Source organism: Ursus arctos, unplaced genomic scaffold (genome assembly GCF_023065955.2).
Source record: "Ursus arctos isolate Adak ecotype North America unplaced genomic scaffold, UrsArc2.0 scaffold_26, whole genome shotgun sequence".
Taxonomy (NCBI): domain Eukaryota; kingdom Metazoa; phylum Chordata; class Mammalia; order Carnivora; family Ursidae; genus Ursus; species Ursus arctos.
In genome coordinates this window covers 42,332,497-42,351,013 of record NW_026622941.1, presented here as the reverse complement: position 1 = coordinate 42,351,013, position 18,517 = coordinate 42,332,497, and the positions used below count along the sequence as shown (strand labels likewise).

The 18,517-nt window shown below is 45.5% G+C and overlaps 1 protein-coding gene across 3 annotated transcripts; it reads left to right on the top strand.

The window, feature by feature from the left end:
* Positions 1–810: 810 nt before the first annotated feature.
* Positions 811–13,549, top strand: LOC113257463 (keratin, type II cytoskeletal 6A). 3 transcript variants are annotated; one of them, XM_048216585.2, is made up of 10 exons: positions 839–1,461; positions 2,380–2,594; positions 2,940–3,000; positions 3,158–3,253; positions 3,379–3,543; positions 4,028–4,153; positions 4,987–5,207; positions 5,426–5,460; positions 5,574–5,750; positions 13,320–13,549. In XM_048216585.2, the coding sequence occupies exons 1-10, from the start codon at positions 922–924 to the stop codon at positions 13,490–13,492; spliced, it is 1,809 nt and encodes a 602-aa protein (XP_048072542.1). In that variant the 5' UTR covers positions 839–921; the 3' UTR covers positions 13,493–13,549. The 3 variants fall into 3 exon arrangements, with proteins under 3 accessions (XP_048072541.1, XP_048072542.1, XP_057159213.1); XM_048216584.2 differs by lacking the exon at positions 13,320–13,549 and having other exon boundaries at positions 811–1,461; positions 5,574–6,348; XM_057303230.1 differs by lacking the exons at positions 4,987–5,207; positions 5,426–5,460; positions 5,574–5,750 and adding exons at positions 12,670–12,890; positions 13,109–13,143 and having other exon boundaries at positions 13,257–13,549.
* Positions 13,550–18,517: the final 4,968 nt, after the last annotated feature.

The following is an 18,517-nucleotide window of genomic DNA, read 5'->3' as shown; positions in this document are numbered from 1 at the left end:
ATATGATCTAAATGACATATCCCCCACGTACAAAATGTATAGAGCTTATGTGGGTCCTGATATGGACAAACAAAATATAAAACATAAATGATCCTCACAGGAATATTTGAAGATTGAATAGATACTTGTTGATGTTAATGAATATATAAAATTTTTAAGATATGAAAATGATATTTTGGTTATTTTTTTTAAAGAGTCTCTCATTTAGTCATAAATATGGAATTACATACCAAAGAGACAATACGATCTGTGGTATTTGTTTTCAAATAATTTACAGTTGCTAAGGAATAGGGTGGGAATATGGAAGCTGTAAGATGGACCATGAGATAATGACTTTTATATAGCCAGGTGATAAGAACATAGGGACCGATTATGTTGTTATTTTACTCCCTATGTGGGTGAAATTTTACATAAAAGGAAAAAAGTCATATTTAACTTCATTAATTATGGAAAAGAACAAGAATATTTCTATGACAGCATATGCAATGGATTATTTCAATGTCCTATCTCTGCTGGGTACAACACAGGTGGAGAGCAAAGCGCTTATACCTTCTGATGCACTAGCATAACACGCCGATCCTTTGTTTGAGACAGTGACTAACTCCTCGCTCAGTGAATTAAGAATAGTCTCATTGTACTGAGATCAAGTCAAAGCTGGAAGACGGGAGATATTTTTCCCTGACTAAAGAAAGCCAAAAATGCAATCTTCATATTTCATAACTTTTCTAATAATCCAGATGTGACATCACTGTTTGTAAAGCCCAACCCTTCCCGATCTGCAAGCTCACCTTCCAGGACGGAGCCCAACCCATTTCCATCCTATATAAACTGCTGCCGGGAGGTTCATCTCACAGATCTGCTCCTCTCAGCTCTACCCTCCAGCCTCTCACGCTTTCTTCAGCCCTCTCCTCTTCAGGAACCATGTCTAGCAAATCCACCATTAGGAGCCAAAGCGTCAGCCACCGTGGCTTCAGCGCCAGCTCAGCCAGAGTCCCAGGGGTCTGCCGCTCTGGCTTCAGCAGTGTCTCCGTGTCCCGCTCCAGGGGCAGTGGTGGCCTCGGTGGAGTGTATGGAGGAGCCGGCTTTGGCAGCAGGAGCCTCTATGGCCTGGGGGGCTCCAAGAGGATCTCCATCGGAGGGGGCAGCTGTGCCATCGGTGGCGGATATGGTGGCAGAGTTGGAGGTGGCTTTGGCTATGGAGGTGGAGTCGCAAGTGGATTTGGTTTTGGTGGTGCAGCTGGTGGTGGCTTTGGGCTCGGTGGTGGAGCTGGCTTTGTTGGTGGCTATGGAGGCTCTGGCTTCCCTGTGTGCCCTCCTGGAGGCATCCAAGAGGTCACCATCAACCAGAATCTCCTCACTCCTCTGAACCTGCAAATCGACCCCACCATCCAGAGGGTGAGGACTGAGGAGCGGGAGCAGATCAAGACCCTCAACAACAAGTTCGCCTCCTTCATCGACAAGGTGAGCCAGGAACACCTGCCTGCACTGGGATTCCAGAGTCCTGACACTAGGCAAGCAATGACTGTCTACCAGGGGGAGACTCAGGAGGCAGGGAGAAGGGGACTGAGACTAGCTCTCCCCTGGGATGCCAGTTGGCCTCCACGTTCACAACAGGCAGCAGGTGATGGAAACCATTTAAAACCCCTGGCTCTCTTACGTGTCCTTCATCCCTGCCAGGGAAGAATACTCTACTTTTCATAAGCATGAAGCAAAATAAGGCAGTGAGAGAATGGAGTGGGTTAGCTTTACCTTCTGAAGACTCCTAGAATCAAAAAATAATGCCAGCGGAAATCTCCTTGAGGACTCTGGGCATGAGGAAAAGAGTGGGAAGAAAAAGAAAAGAAAGCATTTCTGCCTGGATTAGAAGAAAAAGACTCAGAAACATCTATGTATCCATAGAAAGGAATGTGTAGAACCAGAGCATGACCATGAGGGTGTTTGTTGTAGAGGAGAACTATGTACTAAAACAGAAGATATTGCACTCCAATCATTAACTGAATTGGATTTAATCATTAGATTCTGCACAATTCATATACTTTTAACTGAGGTATGATTTTTTTAAAAAATCGTGCAATGTAACAGGGAAATGTGTGATTGTGCTTTTCAATGAAAAGAAAAGACAAGTTGAACGCTACTGACAGGTGACATAACTTAGCCAGCGAGAAGACCTCATAGGTCCATGGAAGAATTTCACATTAGGATCACTGGGGTAGGAAGGAAATAGGTTTGGGGGGACCAACACTGTCAGTCTGATCCTCTCTACATGCTCTGTAGTAGCCCAGGAGCTCGGTGACATGCCAGGCGTGCCTGGGCTCCTGGCAACTCATATCTCTTTCTCCATTGCTTTCTCTGGCAAATAACCACCTTGTCTTCCCCCAGGTACGGTTCCTGGAGCAGCAGAACAAGGTCCTGGACACCAAGTGGACTCTGCTCCAGGAGCAGGGCACCAAGACCGTGAGGCAGAACCTGGAGCCCTTGTTTGAGCAGTACATCAACAACCTCAGGAGACAGCTGGACAGCATCCTGGGCGAGAGGGGCCGCCTGGACTCGGAGCTGAGGAGCATGCAGGACACAGTGGAGGACTTCAAGAACAAGTGAGTTCAAGGAGACAAAGGGGTTCAGTTTCCTGAAGCGCACACTTGAAGACGACCGGGTGACCAGGTCCAGAGGTGGGCATGGTTCCATAGGGAAACAGGTCCATGGCAATGAAAACCACAAGTAGTGCCTAAAAACAACCCCAAAAGAACAAATGGACCATAGAGGTGGGTGGGGAGAGAAAAGATATAAGGAATTGAGGGAACACAAAAAAACCATTTCTGTGGCTCAGTGGCAGGAAAGCTCAACTTAGAGATATCTGTCTTATGGGAAGTTGGGAACCCAGGCTGATCTTGCTGTATCATCTTCGCCACTGGCTCAATTGTGTCTTGCTCTAATTCCAGATATGAAGACGAAATCAACAAGCGCACAGCAGCGGAGAATGAATTTGTGACTCTGAAGAAGGTGAGCTGATGAGGATCAGGGGGTCATGTTCCTTTGTAGAGGGTGAGGACTCTGGGTCTGTGCACACATCCAAGAGTGGACTAGATGGGGAGCCTAAAAGGTGTTCAGACTGGGAAGGAGGGCTCAGCTGACTTCAAGTTGTTGGTTTATTTCCCAGGATGTAGATGCTGCCTACATGAATAAGGTTGAACTGCAAGCCAAGGTAGACGCTCTCACAGATGAGATCAACTTCACCAGAGCCTTGTATGACGCAGTAAGCATCTCCACTCCTCTTTTATTTGCCCTGATGGGGCTCTGCAAAGGGTGGAAGATCTGGGTGATTGGATACCTCTGTAAATGCCATAGGAAAAAATGATCTGATAATCTTCTGCTCTGCAGGAACTGGCACAGATGCAAACCCACATCTCAGACACTTCCGTGGTCCTGTCCATGGACAACAACCGTAACCTGGACCTGGACAGCATCATCGCTGAAGTCAAAGCCCAATATGAGGAGATTGCTCAGAGGAGCCGGGCTGAGGCTGAGTCCTGGTACCAGAGCAAGGTGAGCCTTGAGTTGACAGCTGTGTCCCCTACCTGAACACCAGCAAGACTATAGACTTCTTTGCTGGGAAGTGTGCTGTAAGGAAGCTGATCTTTTCTCATAGGATGTGTACCCTGCACTCCTAGAGCAGGCATTACAGTTTTTCTGTCCAAGCTCAAGAAGTCAAAGAACCCAAGTGCAGGAGGACAGCTACATAGATAAGGACCTAGTGAGCTTTGCTTTTGTCTTCACCCTGATGCTGGCTCTCAGAAACAGGATACAGAACATTGCTGGTCCCCAACTGAACTAGGCAGTCAGCGGTCCATTCAAAAGAGGGTCTGTGATCAAGGTACAGGATCCTGTGACCTTGCCACATCAACTTTCCCTAAAATCCCTTGGGGAGAAGCCACTAGGTGCAAGTGTGTTAAATGCCTGGTTCACAAGTCAAGTCACCGTTGGCATGTGAAAGCCCGTATACACTGCCTTCTCTCTGTCTGCATTCCAGTATGAGGAGCTGCAGGTCACAGCTGGCAGACATGGGGACGACCTGCGCAACACCAAGCAGGAGATTGCTGAGATCAACCGCATGATCCAGAGGCTGAGATCTGAGATCGACCATGTCAAGAAGCAGGTATGGTGGGGGGCTCTGGAGAGGAAGAGCATCCTTTCCTTGCTACACCACCAAGTGGTCATCAGTCACCATTTGGGAAACACTGGGAATTGAGGGAATAGCAGAGAGGAGGACACACCGCTCCCACTCTTGTGAGTTCCCCCAGCTTGGGACACACGCATGCCAACACTACAGAATGATGCAATCACCTGACAGGAGCAATCCCAGTTAGTCAGACTGTCAAAAGGTAGTCTTGGGGCTTTTAAAAGAGATTACTTAAGGAGAATGGTTGGTTTAGGAATATAAGAAACAAGTGAGGAAAGGAAAGGGGAGGTCAGAAGAGGGTCAAGATTGTTCCAAATCTGCTGAAGATTCTACCGAAAAAGAAAGTTGAGCAAGGACCCAGGGTGAAGATCAGTGTTGCCCAAGTGAGTTAGAATCCCTTAGGAGTGAGGAAGGCAAGATCTCCACAGCTAGATGTGAAACTCATCTCCTTGAGTAAGGATGCTCCTAATTTTGTATAAGTTAGTGTGGCATCCACAGAGCTCATCAAAAAAGGTGCTGGTCTGGCTTTGAGGCAGCACTCAAAAGAAATGAGTGGGTTCATTTCTTCCAAATTGCTGGTATTTTGTCCAGTGTAATGCAGGGTGGTTAAAAATAGAGGGCACGGGTTTTGTCATGTGGCTCTCAGATTAGCTAATTTGTGCAGAAGAGAAAAGGGCTGGGCAAAAAGAGGAAAAGTCCCTTTCTATGATATTGGGCTCTGGAACTCTTCCTCACTTTCTACAAGAAGTGTGGCTAGTCTCCTCTGGAGGACTGAATCGCAAGTTCATTGTCCTGTGTTCCTCCCCTAGTGTGCCAACCTGCAGTCCGCCATCGCTGATGCTGAGCAGCGTGGGGAGCTGGCCCTCAAGGATGCCAAGAACAAGCTGGCTGAGCTGGAAGATGCCCTGCAGAAGGCCAAGCAGGACATGGCCCGGCTGCTGAAGGAGTACCAGGAGCTGATGAATGTCAAGCTGGCCCTGGATGTGGAGATCGCCACCTACAGGAAGCTGCTGGAGGGCGAGGAGTGCAGGTGGGTAACCCACACAAGCCCCTCAAATATCTTGGATCCAGGGTCAGGTTGTCTTGAGCAGAAGTTGAAGGCACCTTACTTATGGCCATAATGGCTACTCTCAGAGAACCATTTCAAAGGCAGCTTCCCCAGGGGCTCTCCTCACATCGGGGCTTCCCGCTCTGGTCCCCTGGGAGCTCTCTGAGGTCTCACGCTCCCTGTGCTCTCTCCCTTCCTAGGCTGAGTGGGGAAGGCGTCGGACAAGTCAACATCTGTAAGTACCTTTGCTTGCCTCCCTCCCTTGCCCTTGTGCTCTTCTGACTGGCCTGAGGCTGGCAGAGAGAGCTCACTGTGTCCTGTGTGTCTTTGTCCCTCTCTCCTTCACAGCTGTGGTGCAGTCCACCGTGTCTGGCGGCTATGGCAGTGCCAGCGGCATGGGCGGTGGCTCAGGCCTGGGCGGAGGCAGCGGCTACTCCTATGGCAGTGGCCACAGCCTTGGAGGTGGCTTCAGTTCCAGCAGCGGCAGAGGCGTGGGCGGTGGCTTCAGCTCCTCTGGAGGCAGCAGTTCCACCATCAAATACACCACCACGTCCTCCTCCAGCAGGAAGAGCTACAAGCACTGAGTCCTGCCATCTGGTCTTGGTCCCACGTTGTCCCCGTCTACAGCAGCATTGCCCTCTCTCAGGCTACTTCTCTCCTGCCTCTGATTTCTCTTACTTTCTGAGTTTGAGCTAAAGTTGTTGAGTCCCTCAGGTCTCTTCACTGCTGATACCTGCCCCACCTGATCATCCATTGCTCACCATAGGTCAACCTCTGCTTTACATCATAATAAACCGCAACTGGGGCTCAGGTTGTTACCAAAATATTACTCTCTTGCCTCCATTATTTTGTATATGAGGTTGAGAATCAGAAGGAAATTACCTTTGCCCATTTTCTTTACAGAAACACTGCCTGGGTCCTACTCCAGAACACGGCAACTTGCCCTTTGCTTCCAGGTACCCAGGAATTCTCTACGTTCCCAGTGTTAGGTTCCTCCTATCTTGCAATGGTCTTGAAAGCAGAAGTGACTAGTTCTACAATGTACAGAGTCTGTATCCCTGTGAAGTTCCCTCTGCTCTTTGCTTTCTTCTAATTGCTAAATAAAGCAGATTTACTATATAATGCATCGTTTTATGGCCTTGATTTGTCACCCGTTGTTCTTGAGCTTTTCAATGAACAAATACCTGTTTATGTATTTAAAATACTCCCAATCCCCAGGTACTTCACTCTTTTCCTTGAGACAGGCACAAAAGCCTGCAGTTTAGCATCCTGACACTCAGATTTCCTTCCTAGATAAGATTTCATTTAAATGTTTGGCAAGTGGAATGGGAAGAATCTGGTCCACCATCATTGTATACTCTGCTTTTTATCAGCTGCACCAGGCAGAAATGGCTTGGTCTCACTTGCCTTGTCTCTAAGACCACCTCACTACATCCCCCAGGGATGAACCTTACATTATCAGTTGGAGAAATATATTTCTGGCCTATCAGATCAAAAGAACATTTAACAAGGGATACGATATTTGATTTTTACTTGGAATTAGCTTCATGACCAAGAAATTTGCCTGACAAGGTGTATCAAGAGAAATGGAAGTGTACTTACTTCTGAACTGCAATTATCTTTCTAGAAATGTATACTGAGGAAATAGCACAATTGTGGGAAGAGGTATGTACACGGATGTGAATCCAAACAGTCTTCACAACATGGGAAAATTAAAAATACTAGAGGTTCTCAAATTAAGAATCCAAAGACTCAGGCACAAAACTCATATGCTAATTTCTTGAAGTGTGAAGGCAAAACAAAAATGGAAATACCCACCTTGTCCCACCCTAAGTCTCTCATGAAAACGGATAAAGCTGATTCCTTGGTCCTCGGAAGAGATGCTTCCACGTCTCCCCTCTGGTGTGCCATGGCCAGATTTGACTTCTATGAATGGAAAATGAAAACTCAAGGTATGGTGCAAGGGCTCATCATTCAACTTGTCCTGCCCTTGTCCACATCATTCCCTATTTCTTCAGAAGTGATCATTATCTTCCTAGCCCCCAGGCTCTCACAACACAAGAGAAAATTTCTTCAATTCCCTACTATATAGAGGCTGCTTCTGGATCCTCTTGTATCAGTATTCTCCTGTATTCACTTCTGAGTGTTCCTCCAGGAACATGGGCAGCCTCTCACATTGGTACCTCCTCATTTTCGGTCAGAACTTCCCAACAACAGATAAAGTGATAACTGGGTTCCAAAATCTAAGCCCATTTAACTTTCATATTATTATACACTCAGGAGGAGTAATGGAAAGGAAACAACTGACCTGGAAAATTATACAGGATATAGCATCTACCAGAAAAACAAGTTGCAAAAACAGTATATATACATGGATTTATTTAATTAAAATCTTATGGTGCAGGTGAGGATAGCAAAATGGCAGACTGGAAAACTTCAAGCTCTCCTTCTGCCCCCAGAAACCTCAAAAAACAACCAGAAACTGAGTAAACTCTGTAGGAGCTCTGGAAAACTGTCCAAAGTTGATAACAACCAACAAATGGCCAATCAAGAATATGCAACTTCAAAATTATAACAAAGCCTTTTTTAAAACAATTTTCTGAGCCCTTGCTCTACCCTCTACCTATTGCAATTTTGGTCTTGAGTAGGCAGCAGCCTGTTCCTGAACTCTTCCCCAACCTCCCTCTTTCCATTCTACCCTTCACCCCCTCCCCACCCTCTGCCTCTAATACTCCCTACCATATACACCTTCACACAGAGAGAAGTTGTAGACCCTATTTGCAAATAACCATGTAAGTCTCTTCAAACATGTCTGGAAGAGTTCCTAAGAACTAAGGCAAGGTTCTTAACTTTGTTTCACATAAATCCAAATGTAGATAAGAGAAGCAAGAGACACAGCAAGGAAGAACTTCCAGGAAGACTACAAACCCACAGAGTCCTGGGGCAAGAGGTTATAGGAAGAGACAAACAATAGACCATCTGACCATCTAAGGTCTAAAGACTAAGTGGAATGAGTTTTTTTGGAAAATGAGCACATTTAAAAGTTGCTCTGTGTATGAGAGAATTTAAGGAGTCATGCATATATCCAGGAAGACACATGCTCAGTAAAGTCTTGAGAAGATCTTATGTATTCATGTTGTACTGATCTCTAGGTTCAGAGTAAGCCTAGCTAAGTGGTGAAAGAATGTCTCATCACAGGGACAGTATGCAAACATCAAGAGATTAAATTTCCTCAGTTTTCTTATTTTGTTCTTTTGTTGTTGTTTGTTTCAGCTCCTGGGACACAAGAAATTATCTGTCAAAATAATTGTTGAGCACAAGCTAAAGAAGCAGCCTGATGTTGAAGTTTTATTATATTCCAGGCACTGTTGACTCATTTAGCACAAGTAAGTCAATGTGAAGGACAAGTCATCAGGTGCAAATCCAAGAATCCCTTATTTGCAACAGTCAGAACTAGGAGTGTGACCTGAGGCAGGACCCCATTAGTCATGAAGTTTCAAGAAACAGTGGAGGTAGAATTGAATAACAAATCAAAGACAAGGCCTATTGGCAGCATTTTGTTGGTGAAAGAAAGAAAAAAAGCAGAGTGACTGGGAATTGTAAACCACTCTGCAGTTGTTGAGTAGGGTGTTTTAAGGAGCAAGAATTATTCACCCAATCTGTTAGCCTGCATATGGCCCAGCCCATTCCCCAGAATACTTTCTACAAACAACTGATGGGTCAAGATAGAGTTCATCTCATTCATGGATGAGCAGTAGTCAGAAAGGAACCGTTTTAGGACCCACAAAAGACAACACATGTTTGAAAATGAAGTGAATATGTAAAATGAAAGGCAGGTAATGATCACTCATCAACATGAAGTTACTATAAAACAAAATTGCCAAAATTAATGAAATAAACCTGCTATTAAGTTCGAGAATAAAAACCATATAATGAGACAATAATAGCTAAAACTTCACTTACAGAAGTCAGATATGAGGCAGAGAGAAAAATAAAGCCACAATGCAAATGAAGGCCAAATTAATATCAGTACAAAGGGCAATAGGTATGCCAAATGCACAATAAAGGACATGTAGGAGAATACTGAGAAAAGAGAGTTTCATGAGTGGGGGGGTGGTCAAAGAGCATTAAAGGAGAGTCAAGGGGAAATACAGATAAAGAAGATAAAGTAGGCGCAACACAAGCATAATTGGAACACCTGAAGGAAGTGTGTATACACACACACACTCATATGCACGAAAAGTCCCCTCAAAGGACAGAAACTTCTTCAATTACATGGCTGGGGGCTTGCCTTGAGAATTTGTTTTGATAGACAAAGATGCATTACTTAGTGATTTCTAAATCTGTAGATATTGAAGTAATAATATTCATTCCTTTTTTAATGTTTGTTCCTTTTTTAAGATTTTATTTATTTATTTAGAGAGTGTGTGTGTGCAAGTGGGGAGAGGGGCAGAGGGAGAAGGAGAGAATCTCAAGCAGACTCTGTGCTGAGCAAGGAGCCTGATGTGGGGCTCTATCTAACAACCTTGAGATCATGATCTAAGCCAAGATTAAGAGTCAGTCACTTAACTGACTCAGCCATCCAGGCACCTCAAGTGACAATATTCATTCTTATACACTTTCAACTACACCTACTTCTGGAAAAGTTTAAATATATAAAATAAACTTATTACCCTTCTAGATTTGAGTTCCCCTTGACAGGAACACAGAGGAGAGAGTAACATATTCAATGACACCAGTGGATGCAGTGACAAAACCCAAAGAATAAAAAATTCTATGGGACAATTAACCTAGTTTATGTAATAAATAAATTGCAAGAAAAAAAAGACAGAGGGTTAGATGATTTAAAGGACATATTATTTGGGGGATACATCACTCAAACAAATATGTATGGACCTTGTTTGGATCTTGAATTGAACAAATTATTTTAAAAAATCAATAAGAATGCAGGGAATTTGGATGTTAATCCCTTCATGATATTAAAGAATTACTGTTAAACTTTAAGATATAAAAATAGTATTTTGGTCACTTTTTAAACAGTCTGCCATTTTGACATAAAAAGTGAATTATTTACTGATAAACATATAATCTTCTGGAATTTCCTTTCAAATAAATTTAAGGTAGGTGAAGAAAGAGGGGAAATTATGAATGAAATAAGGTTAACCTTGAGATACAATAGCAAAATCTGGGTGATGGGTATCCAGGGCTTTATTAAGTTCTTCTTATACTCTTCTACCTATTCAATGTTTTACATAGCTGAAAAAACAAGTCAAACTTCACATATTTGCAATTGTTGGAAAATAGTAATCTTTTGTTAGGGCAAAATTGCCTTTAGATTTCTAGTTCTCAGCCGTCACAAAAGACCAGGTTGGAGAGGAGAGCACTCAGGACATTCTGATACACAAGCAAAACATTCTGAACCTTTGTTTGAGACAAAGTCTAACTCCTGGCTTCAGTGAATTCAGAATAGTCTTATTGTATTGGTTTCAATCACAGATCAAAGATAAGAGAATTTTTCCCTCTAAAAGAAGTCAAAAAAGCAATCTTCATATTTCATAACTTTTCTAATAACAAAGATGAGGTCTCACTGTTTTTAAAAAAGCCACACTTCTCAACCTGCAAGGTCACCTTTCAGGATGAGCCCAGCCTAGTCCTCCCTGTACAGTGGCTACTAGAAAGCATCTCATGTTCCTCCTCCTTTCAGCTCTACCCTCCAGCCTCTCACACTTTCTGCAGCCTTCTCCTCTTCAGGAACCATGTCTAGCAAATCCACCATGAGGAGCCAAAGCGTCAGCCACCATGGCTTCAGCGCCACACTTCAAGTCTATGAGTGGCCAGGTCTAGTTGTGGGCATGATTGCTGAAGTGCACATTAGGGGAGAAAATGAGAGAGTAGTCACTTTCTAGTCTCCATGAACTGAAAGTTCAATTCAAGAATGATTCATTTAGTGTGAAATGTTGGGTCAAGACAGGCTCTTTCCAAATTCTTTACTCATTGATTCAAGCATCTCTCCTCTTCCTCTTTTTAGATACAAATGAGAAATCAATAAACATGAAGCAGCACAAAATGAATTCACCTGAAGATGGTGAGCTTATCAAGATTAGGTGTCTCAGTCCCTTTGTTGAAGGTTGGAAGAGTAAAAAGCAAGAGACAAAATTGGAGGAAAAAAAAATATTTTAATGACATTGTACTCCTGAGCTTTGCCTTCAACCTCTTCCTGATTGTAAATCCCAAGGATATGAAGAACATCACTGTTTTTTGCAAAACTAGGTGCTCAATGATCCTCCAGAACCACTCAGTTGCGCAACAGCAAATAATCTTGTGCCATCTACTGTTCTTAGAGATGTAACATCATTTGGTACAATCTTATTAGGTGATTGGGAATTAAAAGCCAGTGTTCATATGTGAAAGCCCATACCTACCTTTCTTTCCTTCTGAACTCCTGCAGGTCAAGGTCAGCAGACCACCTTGCTACACAGCACCAAGAAGGAGACTACTGAGCTCAACCAAATGATCCTGAGACAGAGATCTGACATTGATGACACCAAAAAGCAGGTAGGATGGAGCAGAGGGTGGGAGTGGGGAAGGGAAGAAAAGTATTATTTCCTTGCTAGACTATCAGCCAGTCATCGATCATCATTTGGACACATCTGGGCACTGGAAACTACAAGGGAGGAAAGACCATGCTGTCCTTAGTAGACCAAGCTGTCTACCTTAGTAGCTGCCACTGGGTCTCTCAGGGAGAGTGGGTCCAATCCCAAGAGCATGATACAAACACATAGAAACATCTCTCCTGGTCACAGGAGTAGAGTATGGGCTAGAAGTATGGAAATATGATTGATCTTAAAGGAATGATTGTATTGGGAGCTGCAAAGGAACAAATGGGGAGGAAAGGCAGGCCATAGGAGTTGAGAAAAGATGTTGCAAATCTACTCATGATTCAAAAAAGAAAAAGAAAAAAAAAGAGGGAAGAGTGAAAGGGGAGAACAAGCTTTCCCAAACATGTGATCTGAGGTGGGATGAGAGCAGGGTTTCAATAGTCTCATGGAAAATTCACTTCCTCAATGGACCATATTTGTAATGTACAAATTTAGTCGTGGTCATGCTAGATACGTTTGTCTGTGGTCCAGATTTGACTTTGGAGACAACACTCAAAAAAAAAAAAATCCAGTTGTCCAGTTCTTCTAATGTGTAGACTGGAGACTCCATCAGTCACCACTCACGTCCTCATGCAGGTGGGTAATACAAAAGGCATAGGACTTTGATAACAAGCTCAGAGACGTGAAAAGGTTACCAGATAGTCAAACAGCTAGACAGGAAGATTCAGGGTTCCCTCTCCACAAATTCTATGCTCTAGGACTCTTTCTCACTAGAAAGAAGAAGTGTGGCTAGTCTCCTCTGGAGGACTGAATCGCAAGTTCATTCTCCTGTGTTCCTCCCCTAGTGTGCCAACCTGCAGTCCGCCATCGCTGATGCTGAGCAGCGTGGGGAGATGGCCCTCAAGGATGCCAAGAACAAGCTGGCTGAGCTGGAAGATGCCCTGCAGAAGGCCAAGCAGGACATGGCCCGGCTGCTGAAGGAGTACCAGGAGCTGATGAATGTCAAGCTGGCCCTGGATGTGGAGATCGCCACCTACAGGAAGCTGCTGGAGGGCGAGGAGTGCAGGTGGGTAACCCACACAAGCCCCTCAAATATCTTGGATCCAGGGTCAGGTTGTCTTGAGCAGAAGTTGAAGGCACCTTACTTATGGCCATAATGGCTACTCTCAGAGAACCATTTCAAAGGCAGCTTCCCCAGGGGCTCTCCTCACATCGGGGCTTCCCGCTCTGGTCCCCTGGGAGCTCTCTGAGGTCTCACGCTCCCTGTGCTCTCTCCCTTCCTAGGCTGAGTGGGGAAGGCGTCGGACAAGTCAACATCTGTAAGTACCTTTGCTTGCCTCCCTCCCTTGCCCTTGTGCTCTTCTGACTGGCCTGAGGCTGGCAGAGAGAGCTCACTGTGTCCTGTGTGTCTTTGTCCCTCTCTCCTTCACAGCTGTGGTGCAGTCCACCGTGTCTGGCGGCTATGGCAGTGCCAGCGGCATGGGCGGTGGCTCAGGCCTGGGCGGAGGCAGCGGCTACTCCTATGGCAGTGGCCACAGCCTTGGAGGTGGCTTCAGTTCCAGCAGCGGCAGAGGCGTGGGCGGTGGCTTCAGCTCCTCTGGAGGCAGCAGTTCCACCATCAAATACACCACCACGTCCTCCTCCAGCAGGAAGAGCTACAAGCACTGAGTCCTGCCATCTGGTCTTGGTCCCACGTTGTCCCCGTCTACAGTGGCATTGCCCTCTCTCAGGTTACTTCTCCTCTCCTGCCTCCAACTTCCGTCGGCCCCTAAGTTACAGCTGGAGCGGCCCCATTCTCATTTCCACTGTCTACACCTGCTGTACCTGAGCTCCCATCATGCACCATCAGAAGGTCAAAAATCACTGACACTCAAGACAAGCACATGTCCATTGGATGTAACCCTCTTATGATCAGCTGTCTCCGTCTTCCACGATTCTGGGGAAGACGGAGACCTATGCCTATCTTGAAAACCGAAACTCAGTGTGGATCATGTTACAAAATAAGGCTTCTTCCCTTTGATTTCTAACTGTCCCGCCCGTTGTAGCTACACTCAGGAGTTTCCCATATGATAAACAAGCACAAAGCAGATTTCTAATATAAAGACTGTCAGATTAGGCAGCTGATCAGTGTATTGGTTCTGAAACTGTCTCATCCTCTCCTGCTCCTTGTCTTTGGAGACCCATCTCTCAGCCCTGCTGACCACTCACCCTGCTTCATACCCAACTCAGTCAGTCAACATTATGTGATACTTAGTTATCCTGTGGGTGATATGACTACCCACAACAATTCAGCCCTCCGCCACTCAGGGCTCTTTCTCAAAACGGAGAAGTGAGGATCCTGGAAAGTGGATTGGCGTAATCTGATAACTGAGGGGTTTTGTGTTTCCAACTCGGTCACTCAGTGGCTTGCTCCTCAGCCTGGTGTCCCCCACCCCAGCCCCAGCCACCGCCAGGAAAACACTGCACTGATCCAGCAGAACAGAGGCCAACTGGTAGGAAGGCAAAATGCTTGACTCGGCTCTATGATAACAAAGGTTTGCCGCAGAGTTCCTGCTTGTAAGCAACTTCTGAGATGTATCAGTTGAATCAATTGCTACAGAAAAGGAAATATCCCCAAATCTGGGGTGGTTACATTGAAAGCCTGGGAGCATAGCCGAGCCTGGGAGCAGAGCCGTAAATGAATTGAAATAGGTTTCCTTTGCACCCAAAGACATTAGGGTTGCCTGAAGAGCTTGACACACGCTGGTTACAAGCCATAGAACTGTACACCTGAACACAGGGAATTTGACTGTCTTTAAATTAGGTCATGATTTCCTTGAAACAAAGTGAGGCAGTCAAAAAAGGTAATAGAATGAGCTAATAAAACACCAAGCAGTGTTGGTTGGACACTTTGTTTTGAAGTGCTGTTGGCAAAAGATGAGACTGAAAGATGGTCCATGTTGACAGATGGCTCTCAGATTAGCACGGGGGCGGTTCTGGCTGGCGAACACTCTCCTTTTGTGATAGGACACCCAAAAGCCATTTTCAGTGTAAACTTCATGCAAGTTTTGGCAAGCAAAAACAGAGAGTGGAGGTTCATTCCAATCTTCCCAGATACCGCCGTCAGGGTGATAATTTTGACTTTCACACAGCAATGGGCTTTCTATCTTCTAGGCTATGTTTACACAAGTTTATTCTAGAATCTGGCTAACCAGACATTCCATCCCATGAGTTGTCTGAATGTGAAAGAATAAAACAGAAGGAAAAAATTCACAAGAACAGTAGCAACCAATTCTGCTGTAATAATATTTTGCTAATTGGAAGTCACTGCAGAGACCTGCCCCCCCCCACCTCCCCGGGTCATGAGTCAAGTTGCAGTCTAGCCTTATTGCATAGTTGTCCACAGGTGGGCAACGGTCTGGCTGCTGAACAGGTTAGGTTGCTAGGCAGAAGCTTTGGAGCTGGGGGAGACTTTGGAATATTAGTGACCTCCCTACCCTTCTATTAGGAAGTTATAGAGTTTGAGGTCAAGGGAACGGTGGAAGAGGGGCTTAGGAAATGCCATGCCCCACAAAATCCCAAAAGCTGACAGGGAAACTTCCCAGTGAGCCAGGCTCAGACTCTGGTTCTCCTTCCCCATTGAGAAGCTCCGTGACAGCAGGTTACCCTACAGGCCTTCCTCACATCCTTGAGTAAAGGCCAGACCAGTCCCCGGTTCTATGGAGGCCAACTACTTAGCTACAGGCCTGATACTCAGGGCAGGCATTACTATCCCAGTCACCTATGAATTGGGCCACTCAGCCAAAACAGAGGACATACATTTAAATATGAATTTCACATAAACGACATCAACAATTTAGTATGTCCCAAGTATTGCATAAAACATACTTACACTAAAAAATTAAGTGTCATTGATCTGAAATTCAAGGTGAACTGCACGTCTTATATTTTTATTTGCTCAATCTGGCAACCCTACCTACAAAGGAGACAAATCTGTCCTCATATTGACCTGCAGACAAGGGCACTGGTGGTCGGGCTGCTGCTCTGAATTTCTATTGTAAAGGGGCAGACAGTAGGCAAGTACCAAACTTGAGACCCTTCCCTCCGAACTGCCCCCTCCCTGCTGCCTCAGGCTTCAGCCCCAGGCTGCTGCCACCCACCTGCCCCTATAATCAGCTCAAACAGCCTCAGACCCGCCTGGGCTTCCTCGCAGTTTTTGTGGTTGTCATTGGTAGTTCTTAGGATCCAGGCCTTCCCCGTGTTTCTAAAATTTCTCGGGACTGGGGGCGCCTGGGTGGCACAGCGGTTGAGCGTCTGCCTTTAGCTCAGGGCGTGATCCCGGCGTTACGGGATCGGGCCCCACGTCAGGCTCCTCCACTATGAGCCTGCTTCTTCCTCTCCCACTCCCCCTGCTTGTGTTCCCTCTCTCGCTGGCTGTCTCTATCTCTGTCAAATAAATAAATAAAATCTTTAAAAAAAAATTTCTCGGGACTGATCCTGAGGGAGGGAGACAAACCGGATCCAGCCGGTTGGCCATCTTAGCAGGAACTTGAGCCATGAATTGTTTTTAAAGGACATTGTGTTTATTTATTCTATATGTGATTTATTAAAAGGCACTAACATGGAAAGAAGGATGAAAGTAAATAAGTCAAAATAATCACAGTGATTGATTCTAAAGAGTGGGAATTTGGATAATTGCTATTTTCCTTTTTCTACCTTTCTGCTATGTAAAGAGAAACATCCTCATTCCCCCCCCCAAAACACACACACTCACACTTTTTAAATAAAGTAAAAAATAAGTATTACTTTATTTAAAAGTAAAAAATACCACTTTCATTACATGCTGAATTCATACATTTCCTCTTCGGCCCCATTGATCTCGTTATGTGATCACACCACTGTAATTACCAACGCTTCCTATTCCATGTTGGTTTCTGAAACAGCAATTCCTGCTCTTTGTTTTCAATCTTTTCTGGTCATTCTTGTGCATTTTGTTGCATTGGTCCTGTTGCTATCGGGTGTCGCTAGGCATCTCAGAGTTTTTGTGATGAATGCGAACTCCTTGTCTTCTGTCATGTTTTCTGATTACTGGAAGGCAGTGCCGGAGAATTATTGATTTCTGGACCCACTCACATCCCTACACTTTATCCCAGTTATAATGATGAGGTTAAATGAGTAAGAGGCAGAACCAGCATCCAAGGACCGACCGACCTCCTTTCAGACTCTGTCTCTCTCCCCGTGTTAGGGAGGTACGCGTGGTCTCGCCCAGGACTCTGGCTCCATCAGTCTCCCCTCTAGCCATGGGGCGAGGTGCAGGAGAGGAGAGGCTGGCCTGACCTTCCCCTACCACTCCAGCCCTTCCTTGCTTTGCCTGCCCTCTGGTGGAGGCACCGCTACCCTGGGGTGCTGCCAGCAGACAGAGGAGTGGGCCCCTCACCTACTTGGAGCACCTGCCTGCATCTGCCAGGTGATGATGTCAGCTGGGGACGTACTCACACACTGAGGGCAAACACCAAGCAGCGCTGTCCTTGAGCTTGAGAATCCCAGCCCACACTGGAAGGAAGAGGAATGACTGCTTTTGCCCAAGCTGGCAAGCTCATTGCTCTCTCCTCCTCCAGCTCTGGACTCGGTCCAAGCTTTATTTTGCCTTGCCTTTCCCTGAGAGCCCTTGCTAGTCTATGAAGGCTTACATCCCCTACTCTGACTTCTAGTTCGTTCTTCAGTGATGAGGGAGTGCTGAGTGGAATGTGACTGCCTTTATCCTGTGTTACCTTTGCTTCACAAAATGTTCTTCCAAACCTTAGATACGTCCTAGGGGACTCAGCAACCCAGCAAAGCTACCCGGCAATACAGTTTAAGATTATCCGTGGCATAGCTGGGTTGTAGACGCTGCAAATAATAAATTATTAAGTTCATGTTGGATTCAACAGAATTGTATGCCTACCCTTGAAAAAATCCCTCTTACCTGTGAGAGCCAGAACACACACACACACGCACAAACACACACACACACGCACGCACACACCAGAAGACAAAGACAATGTGTGCAAAGTATGAAGACATGGGAGCCACGGCAGATCCACTCTGGAGGGGCTAAGTGGATGTCGGTTCCTTCAAAGGGAAATCTTTCAAGATGTAGGAAAATCATAGTTTAAAACTAAATCCTCAAATACCATGATGCCTCAACAACCTTATCAGGGTGCAGAATATAGGTGCTTATCTCATGGAGATACTAAATGCTCCAGGAAAAAAAAAAAAAACAAGAAAGAGCTCCATTTATTGCAGAAGCACACCCATCATTCCAGAAAGAATCTACGGAAATCTCACCACTTCTCCGGAGAGAAGATTTCCCTGTTGACCGTTAAAATCCAGAGACCCTCGAATGCTCCCTGAGGTTTAAGTGTATCATCTCCAACAGCACCCAAGAAACTGACTGGTCTACCATCATGCCCTTCTCCGCTCCCCAAACCTCCTATTTCCCAATTCCCTCATCATATTCATTAGTCTCTGGGCTCATTCCAAGTTGGCCAACTCTTGCTTAATAAACCAGCCCTCGGGGTGGGGGGGGGGGGAGGAGGGAAGGAAAAGCATTTGGACACATTCCTTTAAAAGGAGTTAGTGTCTCTCATTGGCCCAATGGGAGCATATCCAGAATCCCCACCAGAGGAAATCACACAGAGGCTACTGAGACACCTGCCTGTGGGGTCACACCCC

Bases quoted from the DNA above. Each gene is read 5' to 3' on its own strand.
- LOC113257463 (XM_048216585.2), top strand. From the start codon at position 922: ATGTCTAGCAAATCCACCATTAGGAGCCAAAGCGTCAGCCACCGTGGC. The intron at 3,001-3,157 runs GTGAGCTGATGA...TTTATTTCCCAG, and splicing joins AATTTGTGACTCTGAAGAAG to GATGTAGATGCTGCCTACAT. The intron at 5,208-5,425 runs GTGGGTAACCCA...CTCCCTTCCTAG, and splicing joins CTGGAGGGCGAGGAGTGCAG to GCTGAGTGGGGAAGGCGTCG.